The sequence below is a fragment of the Tenrec ecaudatus genome, chromosome 1 (genome assembly GCF_050624435.1).
Source record: "Tenrec ecaudatus isolate mTenEca1 chromosome 1, mTenEca1.hap1, whole genome shotgun sequence".
NCBI classification, from domain to species: domain Eukaryota; kingdom Metazoa; phylum Chordata; class Mammalia; order Afrosoricida; family Tenrecidae; genus Tenrec; species Tenrec ecaudatus.
In genome coordinates this window covers 126,360,098-126,379,675 of record NC_134530.1, presented here as the reverse complement: position 1 = coordinate 126,379,675, position 19,578 = coordinate 126,360,098, and the positions used below count along the sequence as shown (strand labels likewise).

The 19,578-nt window shown below is 49.3% G+C and overlaps 1 protein-coding gene across 1 annotated transcript in view; it reads left to right on the top strand.

Moving 5' to 3' along the window:
• The window catches only part of ABCA4 (ATP binding cassette subfamily A member 4), a 163,929-nt gene that overhangs the window by 111,630 nt on the left and 32,721 nt on the right, over positions 1–19,578 (top strand). Inside the window, exons 27-36 of the mRNA XM_075539832.1 lie at positions 6,042–6,304; positions 6,897–7,021; positions 7,448–7,546; positions 9,615–9,801; positions 13,073–13,167; positions 15,049–15,081; positions 16,934–17,039; positions 17,171–17,245; positions 17,470–17,639; positions 18,646–18,823. Coding sequence (XP_075395947.1) covers positions 6,042–6,304; positions 6,897–7,021; positions 7,448–7,546; positions 9,615–9,801; positions 13,073–13,167; positions 15,049–15,081; positions 16,934–17,039; positions 17,171–17,245; positions 17,470–17,639; positions 18,646–18,823 — 1,331 coding nt within the window. The remainder of the gene's footprint in view (positions 1–6,041; positions 6,305–6,896; positions 7,022–7,447; positions 7,547–9,614; positions 9,802–13,072; positions 13,168–15,048; positions 15,082–16,933; positions 17,040–17,170; positions 17,246–17,469; positions 17,640–18,645; positions 18,824–19,578) is intronic.

The window sequence follows — 19,578 nt, the reverse complement described above, 5'->3', positions numbered from 1 at the left end:
GAGTTGTTGAGAAAACAAAATGAATTGATGATTTCCATGATATAAATACAGTATTTGATCCTTGATGAAGACTTACCAATATATTAATCCCAACTTTTACAAATCATCCCTTACCTCAAATTTGATAGCACCTTATCCTTGACCAAGCGCTTAACATCCAGTCTTATGGGGTTGTCGCCATCATCCACGAGGAGTCCCTGGATGGGGCGAACACTCAGTGCACCCCGCTGCTCACTAAAGGGTTGGCAGTGCACCTCCACCGGGAGAACCTGGTGACCCACTTCTGAAAAGTCAGCCACTGAAAACTCTTATGGGCATCAACAAACTTCACTCAAAGCATGAAAGAGAATCCACAGACTGGTTAAAAACAACTTTTTGGCAATGGAATATAGCTCTGCGATTAATTTCAAAACATTAGAGGAAACTTCAACACTTCAACAAGTAAAAGACAAATAATCTAATTAAAAACTGGCAGAGGTCATGAACAGGCACTTCACCAAAGCAGCCATTCAGGTGACCAAGAAGGATGAAAGAGGGCTTGAGATCATTAGGCATTTGAGAGATACACATGTGAGCAACCATGAGACAGCGCCTTACCCCAGATTTAGACATCAAGTTCAAAATAACAGACAGCCACAAATGCTGCTGAAGGTGTGGAGAGGCGTGAACGCTCATACACTGCTGGTGGGACCGTGAAACAGCACAACACGTTGGAAGTGGTACAGACAGCGCTTCTGCAGAAAGTTAGGAAGAGAAACACTTTAGGATCGAGTGATCCCTCTACTTGGTAGATGTCCCATCGCCCTAAGAGCCAGGGCATGAATATGGACACCCATGGTTATCACAGTAGCAGTCACAGTAGCAACAACATGGAACCCACCTAAGTGCTCACCAGTGGGCAAGTGGATACATGAACCTCGGTGCCTACACAATGGAATACTGCGGGGCACTGAGGAATCAGGCTGCGTCTGCGAAACCTCATAACATAGGTGGACCTGGAGGACATACGCTGAGTGAAATTAGTCACTAAGCCCTGTATGAGACCACTGTTATAACAAGTCAGGAAGGGTTTTCACACTAAAAGAAACAGACTTTGATGGCCACCAGGGGTGAGAGAGAAAGGGCAGGAGAGGAAGTCACAGGCTAGGCAGGGGCTAGGTGCCAACCTGGAGGCAGTGGACAGCAATATCCAACAGCCGGAAGGTTGGTCACAATGATGGAGGCAGGGAAAACCACTGGGAGGTTTGCAGTGTTGAAAGGCAGTAGAGGCGAATGCTGTTTGAGACACAATTCTCCCGCAGCGATGCGCTAAGAGCAGGGTTTAGGTAGACGTGCGGGCTGAACAGATGTGGGAGGGAGAGTGGGAGTATACTCATGGAGATAGCTATAGAAATAGATATATATCTTCACATATATATCTCCATATATAAATATATGGATTTGTGTGTGTGGCACAATGTATGGTGCAAACACATATACAAGTGTGTGTATATGCATCACACCACATATACATATGGGTGTAGCTACATATGAATGGTTGTTGTTATCAGGTGCCATCAGGTCCATTCTGACCCTAGTGGCCCTATGCACAGTAATATACCCATCACACAAATCCATATATTCATGTGACAAATATGTATGTGTTGTGTGTAAGGGTGACTTTACTGCAAGCTTCTCTGTGAATGTGGTGGAATGTACAGGAGGCAAACCTATGAGCACCCCTCAGACATAAGGAAACATCTGGAGGGAACGAGCCACTGAGCCTCGAGGGTCAGGACCACAGACTCAGGGGACACCAAGTCTGTCAGTGTCGTAGAGTTTACAAACACGATCTTCTGCATCCTGCTTGGGTGAGGATCAACTGGGGTCTTAAAACCTCCTGTGTAGCCAACCAAGGTGCAACCTTTGATCTTCCCTGTCCAGAGGGAAGAAGAGTGATGAAAATTGAAAGATGTCCAGAAATAATTAGTGCAATGAGCTAATAGACCATGAAAACACCACAACTCTGAGACCACAAGAAGTGGTGCCAGGTGACCCCTGCCGAACGAACAAACTCAAACTCACTGTCATCAAGTCAAGTCTGACATTCAGAGCCCCTGTACGACAGAATAGAAGATCCCTTTGGGTTTCCAAGGCTGTAAATCTCTATAGGAGCAGACAGCTCCTCTTTTCTTCCACAAGAGTGACTGGTGGATTTGAACTGCTGACCTCGTGGTTAGCAGTCCAATCTGTAAGCCACTGTTACCCGGGCTCCTCCAGTACCCATCAGAGACAAACTGAAACTACAATGAGATATCACCTCACCCAGAGTATAATCACATACACACACATACAACAAAACAGAAAATACCAAATATTGGTGATGCTGTGGAGAGATTGGAACTGGTAGGAATGTAAAATAGTACAGTATGGGGTTTTCTTTTCAAAGTTAGGAACAGAAATCCCCTATAACCCAGCAGTCCTACTCCTAGGTATATACATTAAACAAATAAGTAGACAGAGAGAGAGAGATAGTGTCACAACTAGACATATACACACCCATGTTCATTGCAGCACTATTCACAATAGCAAAAAGATGGAAACAACGTATGTGCCCTTCAATGGATGACTGAATGAACAAACTTTGGACCGCACACACAATGGAGTATGATGCAGTAATGGATAATGATGAATGAGTAAGGCATTTCCCCACATGGATAGATTGGAGGATATTATACCAAATAAAATAGGCCAATGGCCGAAGGACAAGTAATTGTGTGAGACCACTATTATAAAAAGAAAGAAAGAAGGCAAGGGGTAGCGAGGAGGGAGGGGAATAAAAAAGAGGACCGGATGCAAAGGGCTTAAGTGGAGAGCAAATGCTTTGAAAATGATGAGGGCAAAGAATGTACGGATGTGCTTTATACAATTGATGTATGTATATGTATGGATGTGATAAGAGTTGTATGAGCCCCTAATAAAAAGTAAAAAAGAAAGAAAGAAAGGAACTATTTACACATGGACAAACAAAACCTTCTTTGATGGTTGTCAGGGAGGGGAAGAGAGGAGGAGTGTAGAGTCCTAACTAGATGGAAGTTCTATCTGACTAACTAGATAGAAGCCGGGTTGATGATGGTCAATGGAAAGACAGCGCCCAATGTGAGGGAGGTCAGTGTCACATGACCAAGGCAAAGGAAGACAGTGAGCAGAACGGAAGTCTAAAGGGCACCGACAGTAATGACGAGAACACAGATAATCCTGAAACTATAGCCTTAACAGAAAAATGATTCCTGAGTGGACACATCGGTACATCGGTATGTTAAAGAAGTATGAGAGGATGTGAGGGGCACACTCACCTGCAGTGATAGGTTTGGTTGTGGATCTTCGTGCATATATAATTATAGATATTACACGTATGTTCATGTAGACATAGAGTACACCATCATGCAAACTCAGACATAACCCAACCCCTGGAAGGCTGAGTTTCCTACGCTCGAAGCCCATCGAGTCAAGGCACATCCACGTCATTCATCGAGACCATGGCCTGCAGTTGGTTTTGGCGAGTAGCGTATGGGGTTTTCCAAGTTTGTGAGCCATCATCTGAGCCACAGCGGTGGGCCTCTTCCCATCTAAAGCAAGGAGAGGGAAGGAAAGGCTCAGGTGAGCAATCACCCCAAAGGTCAAATGCACCACAAAGCCACACAACCCAAGGCCAGGAGAGCGGGGTGGGGCCACCGACCACCCCTGACCGCTCTGACTGGGATCACAGTAGAAGGTCCCAGTCAGAGTAGGGAAAAATGTACAACAGCAAAACTCAAATCAATCAATAATTCCAGACTAGAGGAAGTCCCCAAACCATGGCCTGGGACTTCCCTTACCTGCGATGGAAGCTATTCCCAGAGCCTTCGTTTCAGGCACAGTATAATCAGGCCCATAAAATAAGCAGTACCACCTGGGAGGAAGGTGTCCCATAGCCCAATCGCACAAATCAAAAAGACAACATTTGCACCAAAGCAAAGATGAGAAGGCAGCAGCGGGCAGACAGTCCAGCTGATCTTCCAAGGGGAGACTGGGGAAGGTGCTGACCATTTGTGAGGAAGCCGGCCTGTACCATGGAGCATGTGAAGTGCAAAAGATACAAGGAGGATGAATCTGCTCTGGGAGTTTTCACCTGAAGCACAATAAAAACCATTTTTTAAAGAAAATAGAACATTGCCTTGGATAAATCCACAAAAGACCTTTTGCAAAGTGTCTTTTAAAAATTTTTAAAGCAAACGTGTTACTTTTTTTGACCAAGGTACACCTTGGTAACCCAAGCCATAATACTTCCCTGTGGATGCCAAAGCTGGGCAGTGAACAAGAAGACCGGAGAACAGCGGATGCCCTGGGATTGCGGCGATGGCGAAGCACATGAAACATACCACGGACTTTTGGAAGAAGGAACAGATCTACCTGGAAACAAACTACAGTCAAAATGCTCCTTCGAAGTAGGGCTGGGAGACTTTGTCTCTCACATTGTGGGCACATGATCAGGAGAGACTGGTCCTTGGGCAAGAACATCGTGCTTGGGAAAGTGGTGGGTCAGTGAGACAGAGGACAACCTTCATGAGCTAGATTGACATGGTGGTTACCATGATGGCCTCACACAGAGCCGTGACTGTGACGGTGGCCCAGGACCAGCAGGACTCCGTGGTGACGAGGGTCATGTGAGTCAAAAGTCAGTTGCACCTCTAATGACAACCGAAAGGAGTAGAAGGGGGCTAACCAGCTGCCTCTAGGCTGTCCCTCTCTGCTTAATGACAGATGTTTTCAAAATGAACATTAACTGGTGGAGTTAAACCTGAGCTGCAACATAACTTACACCTCCAGTCATTTATGAAGCACATCCACATAGGTTGCTTCATTTAGGCTGTATAAAAACCCTTTCAAATGTCCTCATTTCCCTTCTGTGGACGTCCTCATTTCCCTTTTGTGGCTGTGAAAACTCAGATCCCAACAGGCGAAATCACGCCTCCAAATGTATGCATGCTATAAGAATCAATCCCAACCTCTTAACTCAGTTCACTTGTCACAAGTCTCTAAAATTCAGTAAGAATCAAATTGACTTTGAATTTTAATTTTACAAAGTAAACAGGTAAATATATTTTTGTCAAAAAAGTGGAAAACATACGAAAAGGCTAAAGACCTATTTCTCACCTATACCCTGCTTATCCAACTCTACCTCCACAATTCGTGAACAGTGTAGGTTCTGGTAGCCAGAGGAACACTTGTGGCATAGTGGTTATGATTTGGTCTGTGCTCTGCAAGGTCAACAGTTTGAAACCACCAGCCGCTCCATGGGAGAAAGATGAGGCTTTCTACTTCCATAAAGAGTGACAGTCTCAGAAACCCACAGGGGCAGTTCTACCCTATCCTACAGGGTCACCATGAGTTGGAATAGACTCGACAGCAGTGAGTTTGGTTTTGATGTGTGTCCATAAAATATTTTTCTTTGTATTTGATATGTATGTTTTCTAACACAGATAGGATCTTATACATATGGCTCTGCAATGCCATGCTTCATATGTAGTTACAGGTCTAACATCTCTCTGTACCAGTGCATTTACATTTCTCTTACTCTCTTCAAAGGAGCCCTGGTGGCATAGTGGTTACACGTTGGGCTGCTAACCACAAGGTCTGTGGTTCAAAACCGCTAGCTGCTCTGAGGGAGAAGATGAGCCTTTCTACTCCTGTAAAGAGTGACTGTCTTGGAAACCCACAGGGGCAGTTCTACCCTATCCTACAGGGTCTCTATGAGTAGGCATCGACTCAATGGCAGTGGCTCTGTGTTGTTTTTTAGTTTGCTGCCTTTAACTGACATAAGGAATTGTATACTTTTTTTTAGATGTTCCTGTCAGTTATAGTAGATAATAACATTTTAAATTTAAGTGCATGGATGTACTTGGATTTCAATCAAGGGAGATTGCAATGAAGGCAGGGCCCGTGCTATAATAAAGAATGGCATATGGTGTCCAGTCCCTGTGGGTATTTTTCTAAATTATAAATTCACTCTCCCACACCAGGTAACACTCAGCAGAAAGGAGGGACCGCCAGGCTCCAACGCTCCTCTTTGGGTCCCAGGGAGAAAGTGGAGTCGATTCCCCAAGAATCTAACAGCTGCTTCACAGAGCCAGCTCCTTGCCCGGAGGACCAGAGGTGCCCAGAACCGAAGGGCCCCAGCGCCCCGCTCAACACGGGGCCACGGCTCGTGCTCCAGCACGTGCAGGCCCTGCTGGTCAAGCGCTTCCACCACACCACGAGGAGCCACAAGGACTTCCTGGCCCAGGTCTCCCTGCCAAGCGTGGCTATGCTCCAGTTACTCCTTGCCTGGGCATCTCGTGCCCCCTCCCGGCTTCCCATCCTCCCCTGGCCTTCTCCTGGGGCTTCACGCAGCCAGCCGACCACAGTCAGCAGAGAAAATAGAGTAACAGTGATTGTGTTGGTGTTGTTGCTTTGACTGTGCCGGGGAAGGATGAAGCCCTCTTTTCATTCATTTTTGCAGTCACCCTTCATAGGCAGGTCCTGGTCCTTCTTTTTTCCTCTGGGTGTTTTTCATTGAGAAAAATAACCCTCTAGTCCAGACAGCCGTCCGTAATGACTTGATCTTTGAGCTGCCCTTTAACCTCTAGCTAACCATTGGCCGACACTCAGATTCGTCCCTGGTTTCCAGAATGTGCCGTCTTCCTCCACCCCTCCAACCTGTAATGTGTTGCCTGCACACTTTCCCTGCCACAGTGATCCCTGGAAGCCAAGTGTCTCCACCTGGGCCTCGTTCTGAGACTCCAGGACTAGTGTCTGAAAGACTGGCGTGTGTGTGTGTGTGTGTGTGTGTGTACATCTGACACCACGACACTGTACCCACATCTCATTCCCTACAGATTGTTCTCCCGGCCACCTTTGTATTCCTGGCTCTGATGCTTTCTGTCCTCGTCCCCCCTTTTGGTGAATACCCCACTTTGACCCTTCACCCCTGGATGTATGGGCAGCAGTACATTTTCTTCAGGTACGCAGACTCGTCCCCATAGGTCATCAGGAACTTTCTGGGCTGTGGGGCTCCCGGGTCAAGCACTCTCAGGAAGGCCCTGGCCTATCGGGGGCTTTCACCAGCTGGCCGGGGTCCTTGGGCTATGCTCGAAAGCAAACTCCTGTACCTTCCCCTGTCTGGACAGCCAGGACTGTTTGGGGAGGTGGGTAGGAAGAAGGAGGGGGTTGAAGCAATGCAGTTGGATCCCTGGGTGTGCTCTGGGTAGCTCCCTGGTCGCCCAGAGATCACGAGCCATTCTGTGGCAGTGTTGTACGTGTTCACCCACAGCACTGAGCCTCGCACCCATGTCTGGGGATCCCAGTATCCCTTGGTGGACTGTGTGGTGACCACTTCTGTCCACTCTCAGTCACGCATCCATTGAATAGGTATTCTCTCTTTGTCTAGCATGGATGAGCCAGGCAGTGAGCAGCTAGCAGTCCTTGCAGATGTCCTCCTGAACAAGCCGGGCTTTGGCAACCGCTGCCTGAAGGAAGAGTGGCTGCCGTAAGTCCCTGCTTAAGTCTGCCCTCACACCAATAGCGACCCTGGGGTCCTGCCCACTGGGAACAGCAGGACTGGAGAGGTCCTAACACAAGCCTGCTTGGTGTTCCATGAATTACTTCCGGAACCAGCTCTCACCCAGCCTCTTCTTCAAGAGTGGTCAGTACCTCCCAGAAAGCCCCACATGATGGGACAACTCTATATATGAGGGGGTACGCCCTCAAAATGGACTCTTTTTTTCCCAAAATGAGGTATTTTAAACTTTTTTACAAAACAACCTTATCCCCTTCAAAGTACTCTCCATTACACTTAATACATTTGTCAAATCTTCAATTTCATTCTTGGGAACATTTTTCAAACTCACTTGTCTGGATGTCTGACAGCACCTCCCTCATTTGTTTTCTTCACCTCTTCTGCGTCGTTAAATCGCTGCCCTTTCATGTCCCTCTCCACTCACAGAAACAAAAAGAAGTTGCACGGAGTGACTCAGGTGTGGGGAGCAACAGAGGCATGCTGTGTTTTGCCAACAACTGGCACACTGAGATGACTGCATGAGCAGGTGCCTTGTCGTGGTGGCAAAACCAGCCCCCATCTGTCACAATTCAGGCCTTGTTTGTCACACACTGTGATGCAATCTTTTCAGAACCTCTAAATAGAAAGTTGATTAACAGTCTGACCTGGTGGAACGAACTCCAAATGCACTATGCCCCTCACAAGCATTGGTCTTGATCTTTGATTTCACTTGATGAGCTTTGGGGTGGGGGGTGCTGACAATGGAGTCTTCCACTAGCTTGATTGATGTTTGCTTTTGGGGTCATAAGAGTATCACCACGTCTCATCACCGGTAATGACCTTAGGGAAAAAAGTCTGGGTCCCTTCCGAGCTGTTCTTCAAAGCATGGCATATTTCAACTTTACGCTCTTTTCCCTGGTCAGTCAGAAGCCTAGGCACACATGTCCCACCGACCCTTCTCATTCCCAAATCTTCCATTAAAATTCACCATATTTCAAAATAGTTCTGACAACTTCCCTGTCTCTTCAATGATCTGTTGTCATCGGTCTTTGAGTATGAATTTTGCTGATATTTTCAGCTATTTGGGAAGCTGATGGACATCCAGGACAAGGTTTGTCATCAACTAACATTTCACCCTTTTGAAACGAGAAAACCACTCGTTCACTTGAGTTTTTCCCAGAGTGCTGTCCTTGTAAGCTGTGTTCACCATCAGAACAGTTTCTGTGGCACTTTTCCTGAGCGGGAAACAAACTTCCACAGCCAAACACTGTTCTCTTAAATCAGCCATCCCAAAAAACGAAGTTCGAGAGAAACTGCTTTTACAAAAAAGTTCACTGTGACCAGAGAGAACCTCCCCAGGTGACGCCGCTTGGTGCACTAACTCAGAGCGAGGTGCTCAGTGCTCTCCTAACAGGAAAAAAAAGTGTACCATGAAAGCTCCCAGCGGAGCTTTTTTCTGGTTTGGGGGGTATCCCCTCGTATGTTTCTCAATATCATTCTGTATTGAGTTGACACATGCTTTCCAAAACTCATTTCAAAGGGGCCCACATGGGAAGGAAGGAGATAGGGGTGGGAGCGTTCATGTATAATACTGCCTAGGATGGCATTCATTGCATACACGGTCAACTCAATTATTGTACATGAGACGGGAGGCAGAGGAGGCCTTTAAAATCCACTAGGGCTCCCCAAAAGTCACTATAGTTGCACATTTTTTTCTCATCCAACCTTTTTCAGAGCTGTTGGTAAGGACAAAAGCCGGCTCATTTCAAATCTGCTATTATTTTTCTGGAGTCTCAATAGCTGGAGCCCCTAGAAGAAAAACAAGAGAGAAGAGAGTTCACAGACGAAACGATTCTCCCCTCACCTTCACCTGGTCAGTCGATAAAATCCTAGTCTTGACTTTTCTTGAACAGAAACGAAGCTTCCAGAGAATAAGAAAACATCCAGGGTCTGATCAGAAGAAGGACATGCTGAGAGAGAGAGGGCTGGACTCTACTTCCCACTACTCTGGGTCTAGGTTAATGTGGGCACTGAGCGCGCAATGTTTTCTTCCCCCCAGGAAGTATCCGTGTGGCAACTCAACTCCGTGGAAGACCCCCTCTGTGTCTCCGAACGTCTCCCTTCTGTTCCAGAAGCAGCAGTGGACCCCAGACAACCCCTCGCCGTCCTGCAAATGCAGCACCCGGGAGAGGCTCACCATGCTCCCCGAATGTCCTGAGGGTGCTGGGGGGCTCCCTCCCCCGCAGGTACCTCCAACTGCCCCTCAGGAAGCCCACTGTCCAGTTGATGCCAACTCATGGGGACCCGGTGTATGCAGAACTGCGTCCTTTCCGAAGCCGACGGCTAGGCTGACCTCACCCTCACATGCATTTCGGCCAGTAGTTGAGTGCCTAACCACCTAGAGATGCCCCAGGAACCCAGGGGAGCCCCGAATCGGAGGTTTGGGGAAACAAAGAATGCCTAGCCCGCTCACATTTTAGACGAGCAGTTCAGTGAGGGACCAAGGTCTCTGAGGTGGCCCCAGAGGGCCCCACTGCTGTATCTGGAGGAGGTCACTGACTGAAAACTTCACTTTCCATCACACACTGTCTACTCAACCAAACGTGTTTACAGTGTTTTTAAAAGATCTCAGTAGTACCAATTCATTGTAGAGAGACTAGAAAATACAGATAATTCAGAAGAAAAACAGCTGAAAAACAAACAAATTCACGGCTCATGGTTTCAAACTGCTGACCTTGATGTTAACAGTCCAACGCATAACCCCCACGGCACCAGGGCTCCTTCAAAGTAGTTCCTGTTCTGCCTGTTCACGCCTTTATTTCCTCACGCTTACCCATCCCTCTCTAGAGAAAACCAGCACGCTGTGCATCTGCACAGCCGCGTGTCCACCTCACGCGCAGTCACGCACAGTCTTGCACAATCACACACAGTGGGCATTTATGCCACTCCTCCAGGCAGCCTGAACTCAGCCCAGAGGGCACGGGCTTGTTTCCGAGGCAGGGCATTGCCCCCATTGGAACAGGAAATTGATGGATGTCATTGCTTCTTGGGTCCCCTCCAGCTCTGATATGCTCTGAATTGTGGCAGCATCTACACTGGAGTGTCCCATCCCAGTTCTAATATGCACCGAGATGCAGCTAGGGTTTGTTTGTTTTTTCATTTGATAAAAGTTTCAGGAAAACCTTTGATCCTACATGGTCCCAGACACCAGCAGCTGTTCCAGCCTAGATCCCACCAGTGACGTTTGGCCGCCACCCCCACCTCCCACCCCGCCAGAAGCAGTTCAGGTTGAGAAGTGGAAGTGGAGGGTGTGGGGGTGAGAATGAATGAATGAATGAGAATGAATGAAAAGAGTGAGAGTTATAGAGACCACAATCCTAGCTCGGCCACTTATAACCTTGAAACGAGTGCAGGTTAGTGAGCTCTGCCGAGCCTCCTTCACCCTGCCTGTGACTGGGCACAACCATTCCTCTTTCCTCAAGATGTCAAGATGAAGTAAGATAATGTATTTAGAACCCCAATCTAGGATGAGGCACCTGGCATACTTTCAGTAAGTGCTAATGGGGATGTAGTGGGGAATGCTTTGGGCTGCAAACCACAAGGTCAGCAGTTTGAAACCACCAGCCACTCTACAGGAGAAAGATGAGGCTTTCTCCGCCCATTGAGGGTGACAGTCTCAGCAACTCGGAGGCACAGTTCTGCCTGCCCTGTAGAGCTGCTTGAGTCAGCATTAGCTCACTGGCGGGGAGTTTGCTTGGGAATCTAGAAGCTAATACGTGGTCCTAGTTTAAAGTTACAGTGCCATCTGGTGGCCAAACTCATAGGCTTTTGTGTTCTCCCAAGTGTGGATTCACGCTGGGGGCTCCATGAATGATCCCGGTGGCCCAGCAGTTAGGCACTAGAGGACAAGTTGATGGCACCTTGAAAGACAGACCTAGCGAGGCCTGTATAAGTTATGCCTCTTCTCAACACTGCCTTAAATGTTATACTGTTGGCTGAATTTATACTATCGATAGAATTACCTTATGCCCCATGGGGATGATTTATAACGTTCTCGATTATAAAATGATGATGTGTCTAAAGTGAACCAGAGGTGTCTATAAACCGTAGACAGATGAGTGGCTCTGGGGCTTACACGTCCTTCTAGTCCGGATCTAAGAACAATTAGTTCTGACCGCACGACCCGGCTCCATAGTCGCCCTCATGACGAGATGACTGAAGAGATGGGTGCTGTAGCAAATGTGCTGAAGAGGCCAGCATTGTGCCAGCTATCAGGAAGAATAGCATCTGGGATCTGAAAGGCTTCTCTTCAAACACGTAGCCATTGAATGAGGTGTCAATTAAGTCCACATGGAAGAAGCGCACCAGCCTGTGTGAGCCAGCAATTGTAAATGATACGATCTAAACCTGAAGGATTGAATAGCGTCAGAGGTGAATTCTGAACACCTTGTTTGCAAAAGGCCATGGATGGGTGGCGGCGGCTGGGCTAACGCCGTGGGAGCTGCTGTGGAGAGGCATGAGTGGATTCCATATGATTTGGAAATGGGCGCTATCCTCTGGGCTGAGAAGGGAGTCCTGCGGCACTGCCTGTAAGGAATGACTGCTAAGCACAGGTCAGTGGTGCACACTCCCGAGCCACTGCCAGGATGAACGATGGCTCAATCTGCTCCCGTGGTGACTGTCAGCCGTGGAAACTCTATATGAGGCTGCTGTGAGTCAGCGCGGACCCAAGGGCAGTGGGCTGGTTTGGGGTCGCTGGGTTGTGAGTGGATCAGAGGGAACAGAGCAAGAGCCAATGGCTCCTCCACGTCTGACACCCAGCTGGGTGTATCAGTATGAGGAGCCCTGGATGGATGTTGAATAAGGAAGACCAACGAAGAAGCAATGCATTGAATGGTGCTGCTGCAAAGAACCTTGAAAGTACCACAGACGGCTCAAAGGACAAACCATCTGCCTTAGAAGTTCTGCCAGAACGCGCCTTAGAGGCAAGGATGGAACGACTTCATCATACATCCTGTGGACCTGTTGTCAGGGGAGACTAGACCCTGGAGGAGGACGTCGTGCTTGATGAAGCGGCGGGTCCTCATAAAGGAGAAAGGCTCTTGGCGAGCCGGAGGGGCACAGAGGTTGCAGCAATGGGCGCAGTCTATTGTGCATGGGGTTGCTAGGGGTCAGAACCGACTGGATGACACCTGACAGCAGCAACCAGTGGAGCAGTGGTTCGTGTGGGGCTGCTACCCGTAGGTGAGCGGTGTGAGCCTACTAGCCGAGCCACGAGAGGAAGAGGAGGCTTCTTCCCCCACAGTGACCGTTTCAGAAACCTACCGGGACACTTCTGCCCCATCCTATAGGGCCACTGTGAGTCGGAATTGGCTCGAGGGCAGTGAGTTTGGGGTTTTGGGGGGATTGTTGTTGTTGTTCTCTGGGTGTATAGACCATTTTAGAGAAGAACCGTGTCCCAATTCTAAGGCCCCTGGTTTCACAGTAAAGTAACTGGGTGTCGTCTCATTGCCTCAGAGGATGCAGCGCAGCTCCGACATCCTCCAGGACCTTACGGGCAGGAACATCTCTGACTTCTTGGTGAAGACGTACCCTGCTCTTATAAGAAGCAGGTAAGACAAGACTCTTTTCTCTTCTCTGTCTGGCTCCGTATCGGAAGCACTGATCAGGGACAGAAGTTAGCTTAGTCTCATGGTATACTGATGACCACACGGTCATCTAATGAAACCCACCAGCCACACCTCGGGACAAAGCGGAGGCTCTCTGCTCCTGAAAAGGTGTGCAGCCCGGAAGCCCTCTGCCCTGCAGCTCACCGGGAGTCGGAGTCAATCCAACGGCAGTGAGTACTGAGACAGGAATGGATTTTCGGGGGTCGGGGGGAACGTGTTGTTCTTCTGGTTTTCATTGAAGGGCTTCACTGAGCATTAAAAAAACAATTGAGTAATACAAAAGTAAAATCCAACTTAAGATCAATTTTATATGTTGGGTGATAGCAGAGGGCTTATGTAACCATGTGGTCTCCTGGTTAACAGGTTAAGGCAGAGAGACAGTTTAGAAGGAGAGGAAAATAAAGAGGAAGGTCAAGGAAGAAGGGAAAAACAAGAAGCCAAATAGAAATGGAAATATTAGACAGGGAACAAGATTGAAAAGAGGCAGTGCCCCAGTCTGCCCGTGGTCCAGGTTAATTACTCTTGTTACCTCTAACTATGAGTTGTCCTCTGTTATCACTGCCCAGTAAGCTTTCAGATGAACCAGAGGTGACTAGTGGCTACCAGGGGTAAACAGGAGGGAAAGAGTGAAAGGGGTCTTTGAGCTTCTGTTAAAGACAATGAGAAAGTTTCTAAACTTTTGTCTTAATAGTAGTGAATTCACATCGTTGATTGTTGAAATGGTAAATGTTCTGTTGCATACATATATGAACATGTGTGTGTGTACACATATACCATTAACATCCCTTCAGACAATGTCTAATAATATAGCCGAAGTCCCATAAGGCTGATTTTCAAAGAGAAAACAACTCTCCTTTTATTTATTATTCCCCCAATGGCTTTAAAAATTATTTTAAAGACACCAAACCCAGCTTCTCGCAGCACTGGATCACAGGTGATCACAGACAGGTGAGGCAGGACCCCTGCTGTGGGTGACAGCTTGCCGATTGTCCCAGGGGCTGGCAGCGGCTGCAGCTACCGGCAGGGCTCCTCCAGATGCTCAGATGCAGCGAAGGGCAGGTGGGGCTGTGCCCGCTCCATCCACCTTGTGTGCCTCTCCTCTCCCGAAACCGGTGTCTGCGGCAGCTTCCACAATATGTTCTCTTTTGCCACCCCCTCCCCGCCCCCCAGAGCCCTGGACAAGGGGTGAACTGGGTCCCTTAAACACAGCACACTACAGATGGGGAAAGCAGCTGCTGAGAAGGCAGCATGTCAGCCAGCGAATTGCAGAACACCTCCCCAGCGTAAAAGTACAGTAAACACCCCACTTAAAAATAAAAGCAGCACCATCCCTCTCTAAAGAGACGGCCACCCCAAACGCTCAGCAGTCACTTTTCAATAGGAACGTTCAGGTGCTTGCCAGTTGATGGCAGTGAGAGTTTGCAGTCCAGAGCTAGGGTCTCTTCATGTCCAATCTTTCATTTGACCCTCCTCCTCCTCCACCACCACCAGCCTCAGACCGTGGGGCGGCAGATTAAGTCAGAAGTCCCCCCAGGTAGAGAGGGAGTCTTGCTTGCAGAGAGTGGAAGAGGGAAGGCCGGGCGTGGGGATTGTCGGGTTTTCTGGGTTCGCTGTCCAACATATGCCCTGACATCACCCTAGAAACCCCAGGATGCCGGCCACATTTAGGGAGCCAATGGTGGAAGCATTCCACCCTTGCTCCACTCACCCCTTCACACCCAGCATCTCGGTTGTGATGTTTCCTCACAGAGCTTGTTAGAGAAGGAAACAGCAGTACTGACGTGTCTGTGGTGTTCATCATATGCTTTTTGTTTGGGTTTTCAGCTTAAAGAACAAGTTCTGGGTCAACGAACAGAGGTAAGAAACTATAAAAATTAGCATCTCAGGTGGGTCCCCTTAAAACAAGTGCACATAAATAAGTCACACCATTCAGTTCCATGTGGGCGGGCTGATCTGTATGCACTCAGGAATCCACAAGCCGTGTCCAATGGACTAGGTGGCTAGGGACACTCTGAACTCAGGAGACGCACAGTGGGAGACATTAGTGGGCGATGGTATGCCCTGGGGGAAAAAGTTCCCGAGCTCACCCAATGGGTTGTTCTAAAAACTCTAAGCACATGCAGTTGCTCCAATGAGGGGACCCATCACCTCAACCCTGGCCACTCCTTGTAAACTTCCAGGGGTTCCTTCCAACCTGGCTCACCACCTCCCTGAGGCAATGCTGGACCTGGAAGTGGTTTCAGAGGCTTTAGAGGACTCTGGGGATATTCTAAGACTGACCTAGCCTCCGGGCTGCCATAGGAGGTGGCTCTCTGGCAGCGAGGATTAGCCAGTGAGTGAAGGGAGCACGGCTTAGGCTAACGTAGAAATCCACAGTGAACAATTTCCCTCAGAGATTCTGGTTCTACGTATGGCTGGCATCTATCGCTTTCCCTGCCCCACAGCATCTTCCTGAAGAATCAAAGCTTCCTTAAATTTCCAATCCCTGACAGGGACAAAGTACCCCATAAGCCAGGTAAGCACCAGCTTCCTTGTGCTTACTTACCAATCTGTAGCAAACATCTCATGGTTTCATATCTTCTGTGGTCTAGACGCAGCCAGGGAAATACAATGATCAGGAGCTCTGTGCCCATTGTGAAGATCAGAGGCGTGTTGCCCAATCAACCAGGTACACACAGGCCTACAGGTGCTTAGTCACTAACAAGCTAGGTAAACACGTGAAATTGGTCACTCCAGATTAGTAAACAAGCACAAGTAGGCCTGTATGTGCCTTGTTGATTGGGTAACGCACCCCTGGTCTTCACAATGGATACAGAGCTCCTGGTGAACTTGACTGCCCTGGCCCATTCTAGACCACATGAGAGGCTCGAAGTGAAACCTTTCTGGGGAGGAAGCGGTGAAGCCCCGAAGAATAACAGTCTTCTTCCCTGCTTGGTCTAATATGCAAATTAATTTTGTTCCATGGAGAAGTTGGACTTTTCTACTGCCATTGAAGGGTTTCTAGCTGGAGATCTGTGGGTTGGCAAGATCATGTTCGGCTTCCAGAGCTTGGCGGAAGAGCTGTGAGGGGCAGAGGCCCACGGCTGGGATCGCAGTTGAGAAGCTAGGTCGGGAGTCAAGGCAGGAGATGGTGGTGGTCCACCGAGACCTGGGGTGGGGTGGAGAGGCACCAAGAAGGATGGCGGGACTTGGTCTGGGTTCTCCATGAAGATGAGTCAAATGATGCCGGTGGTGCCGCATCGTGGACAAGTAGCCCAGCATAGGAGTCGTGGGTTGGGGTTAGAGGAGGTCATCGGGGGTGATGACGTGTGAATGAGGAGGCCAGGTTGCCCAGATGCTCAGGAAGGCAACCGGCACCCTGCCCTGCCAAGGCGGAGAGAAGGAAGATAGCCGCGACCAGAATGTGCCACTCAAGGAAAGGGGTGAGCAAGGATGAGATTGAAGAGACTGGCAGAGGCCAGATTCCAGAGGGCCTTCTGCAGTGAGCCACCGGAGTCTGACGTTCGCCCCAGAGGCAACGGGAAAGCGTGGGTTGATGATTTGAGGTAAAACAGTATCAGTCACTAGTCTACACAGTCCCCTTCCCCATCACCCCCCCCCCCCCTCTAAACAGGCCTCCTTCCAGAAACTGACAGTACTACTGGTAGGTACAAAGCTCTACCTGGGTGGTTCACAGCACTGACCTGAGGCTCTCCCTCCCCCTTGTCAGGTATGGAGGGATTTCCATTGGAGGAAAGCGGCCACCTCTGCCCATCACCGGGGAAGCCCTGGTGGGGTTTCTAAGGGACCTTGGCCGGATAATGAATGTGAGCGGGGTATGTAAACAGAAGGGAAATGTGGGTGGGATTTTTGTCCTGCAGAAGTATCCTGAAACCTAGCATGGCCTGGGAGCTGTAGAAAGAAAGACAAGACACCAGCCCTCTTCCTTGTTCCTGGTGGGTTTTAGGGCCCTAACACCGGAGAGGCCGCTCGGGAAATGTCTGACTTCTTCAAGCAGCTGGAAACGGAAGACAACGTGAAGGTATTTCATCTATATGAGCTGGCTCTTTTAGGGTTCTATTCCAAACTCGGTGAAATCCCCTCCTCCTGCAGACATTTAGAGAGCCATGCCTTCCAGCGCCCCAGCCCTTCCTCCTCCTCCTCCCATTCTTGTCCCCGTGGCCAACTTCTTGAAGCAGCTGTTCCCCGGGGGATCGCTTCTCCCCACAGTGCAGACTGACAGTCGCCGTGCCCGCCTCCTCCTAGGTGTGGTTTAATAACAAAGGCTGGCACGCCATGGTCAGCTTTCTCAACGTGGCCCACAACGCCATCCTAAGAAGCCACCTGCAGGAGAACAAGGACCCCGAGGAGTATGGGATCACCGTCATGAGTCAGCCCCTGAACCTGACCAAAGAGCAGCTCTCAGAGATCACAGTGTAAGCCGCCACGGCCCCCAGCTTTGTTCTCTCTGTGCAATCTCATGCCCAGTCTCCAGCCTCGGAACACCCCGGGTCGCAGGAAGCTGCATGGGAAGGTTGTGTAAGCACACTGCTATCCAGGGGGATTTTGTCTCCTAGAATCCCATAGGACAGAGTGGAACTGCCCCATAGTGTGCCCAGGGCCATCATCTCTACTGGCATGCAGAGGTCGGGGGGTTCGAACTGCCAGCCTTTCGGTTAGCAGCTGAGTGCTCGACCACTGTGTCACCAGGGTTCCTTGGATGTTGTCTGGTCGGGCGCACATGAGCCTGAGACTTTGGGCACATAGATGATACTTTGTGTTTCCCACTGCTCGGCCATTCTCCCGCCATCCCGTCCGCCCCACCCATATGGATAGGGAACGTCAGCTTCTATTTGATTTCCATCTCTTTCCAGCCCCTGGGAACAAGCTGCTCCTGCAGTTGACTCTCCGTTCTGCTCCCAGAGCCTGTGCAAAATGACTGCCGGGCACTAGGGCAGTCACGGCGTACCGGTCATCTCGCTAGGAGTGGTTATCCTATGATCCAGTAACTGCCCTGGGACAGCCGGGCTTTAGAGGCTGGTGACTGCACAGCTTCAGGCAGTAGAAAGCACCTGTCTTTGTACTTGTACACTCTTTGCTGTCTCTGGGGCCTGTGTGGGAACCCCTCTGTTAGGACCCACACCCTCGGGAAGACGGCTGCTGTGACTGCCGTGCGGGTTCCTGACTCCCGGGGACCCCAGTCAGGCACAAAAAATCAGACCATTGTGAGCATAGGGTTTTCACTGGCTGGTAGTTCCCAAGTAGATAGCCAGGTCTTTCTTCCTAGTCTCATATCATCTGGATGCTCTCTGACACCTGCTCAGCATCATCGCAGCACCCTAGGTACCAAAAGCACACAGAGTTGGCTGTGTGTGAAGTGCAGGTGCTGCTGCTGCTGCTCCTTCCTCACCTGGCTCTCCGTGTCTTCTGGTCTTGCTACAGGCTGACCACTTCGGTGGATGCTGTGGTTGCCATCTGTGTGATCTTCGCCATGTCCTTCGTCCCAGCCAGCTTTGTCCTTTACTTGATCCAGGAGAGAGTAAACAAAGCTAAGCACCTGCAATTTGTCAGCGGGGTGAGCCCCATCACCTACTGGCTGACCAACTTCCTCTGGGACATCGTAAGTGTTTGCCGACTGCACCTTCCTCACCGAGATAGAGATGTGGGTCCACTCTGCCCCAGGAGACCCCGTAAGGTGGGGGTCCTTGCCCTGCCGGGGCTGCTGGAAGATGCTGTTCGGTGGCCTTGTGTATCTGCTGTCCCTTGAACCTCTTAGAAAGATACAGAACTAGCAGCCCAGGGATGGGGAGGGTTAGATGGTAGAGCTTAACACCTGGCAAAGGAGGGCTCTTACCAGTCTGCACAGCAGGGACTTCTGACCCTCCAATGACCATGTCACGTTGAGTAGTGAGCTTGACCCTCTCAAGAGTAATCTAGAACTGGAGGGGTACTATTGAGGGGTCCCTCCACCACGCCCTCTTCTTATATCCCGCCATACCACTAAAGGGTGGAGCTTCCCATGGAGCGGTGGGGTTGCTAGATAAATAAATAGAAGGCACTCTCTGGAATTTAAATTTCAGAGGAAGAGTAAAATCCTAGTATTGCCCCATCCAAAATAGTGCATGTGACTCACTTAAACTTTTATACTTATAAAAGTTCATTGTTTATCTGACACTCAAATTTAAGTGAGTATGCAATATGTTCACATGCTAAATCTGGCAGCTCTGCTCAGTTTTCTCCCTTCCCAGCTACCAAGAGGAAAAGAGGCGTCAAGTAGCTAAAAGTAGATCAAAAGAAACGAACACAGTAGACAGGCTCACACTTCCTGATTTTAAAACATACTCCTGTGCAGCTACAATAATCGAAACAGCCTGG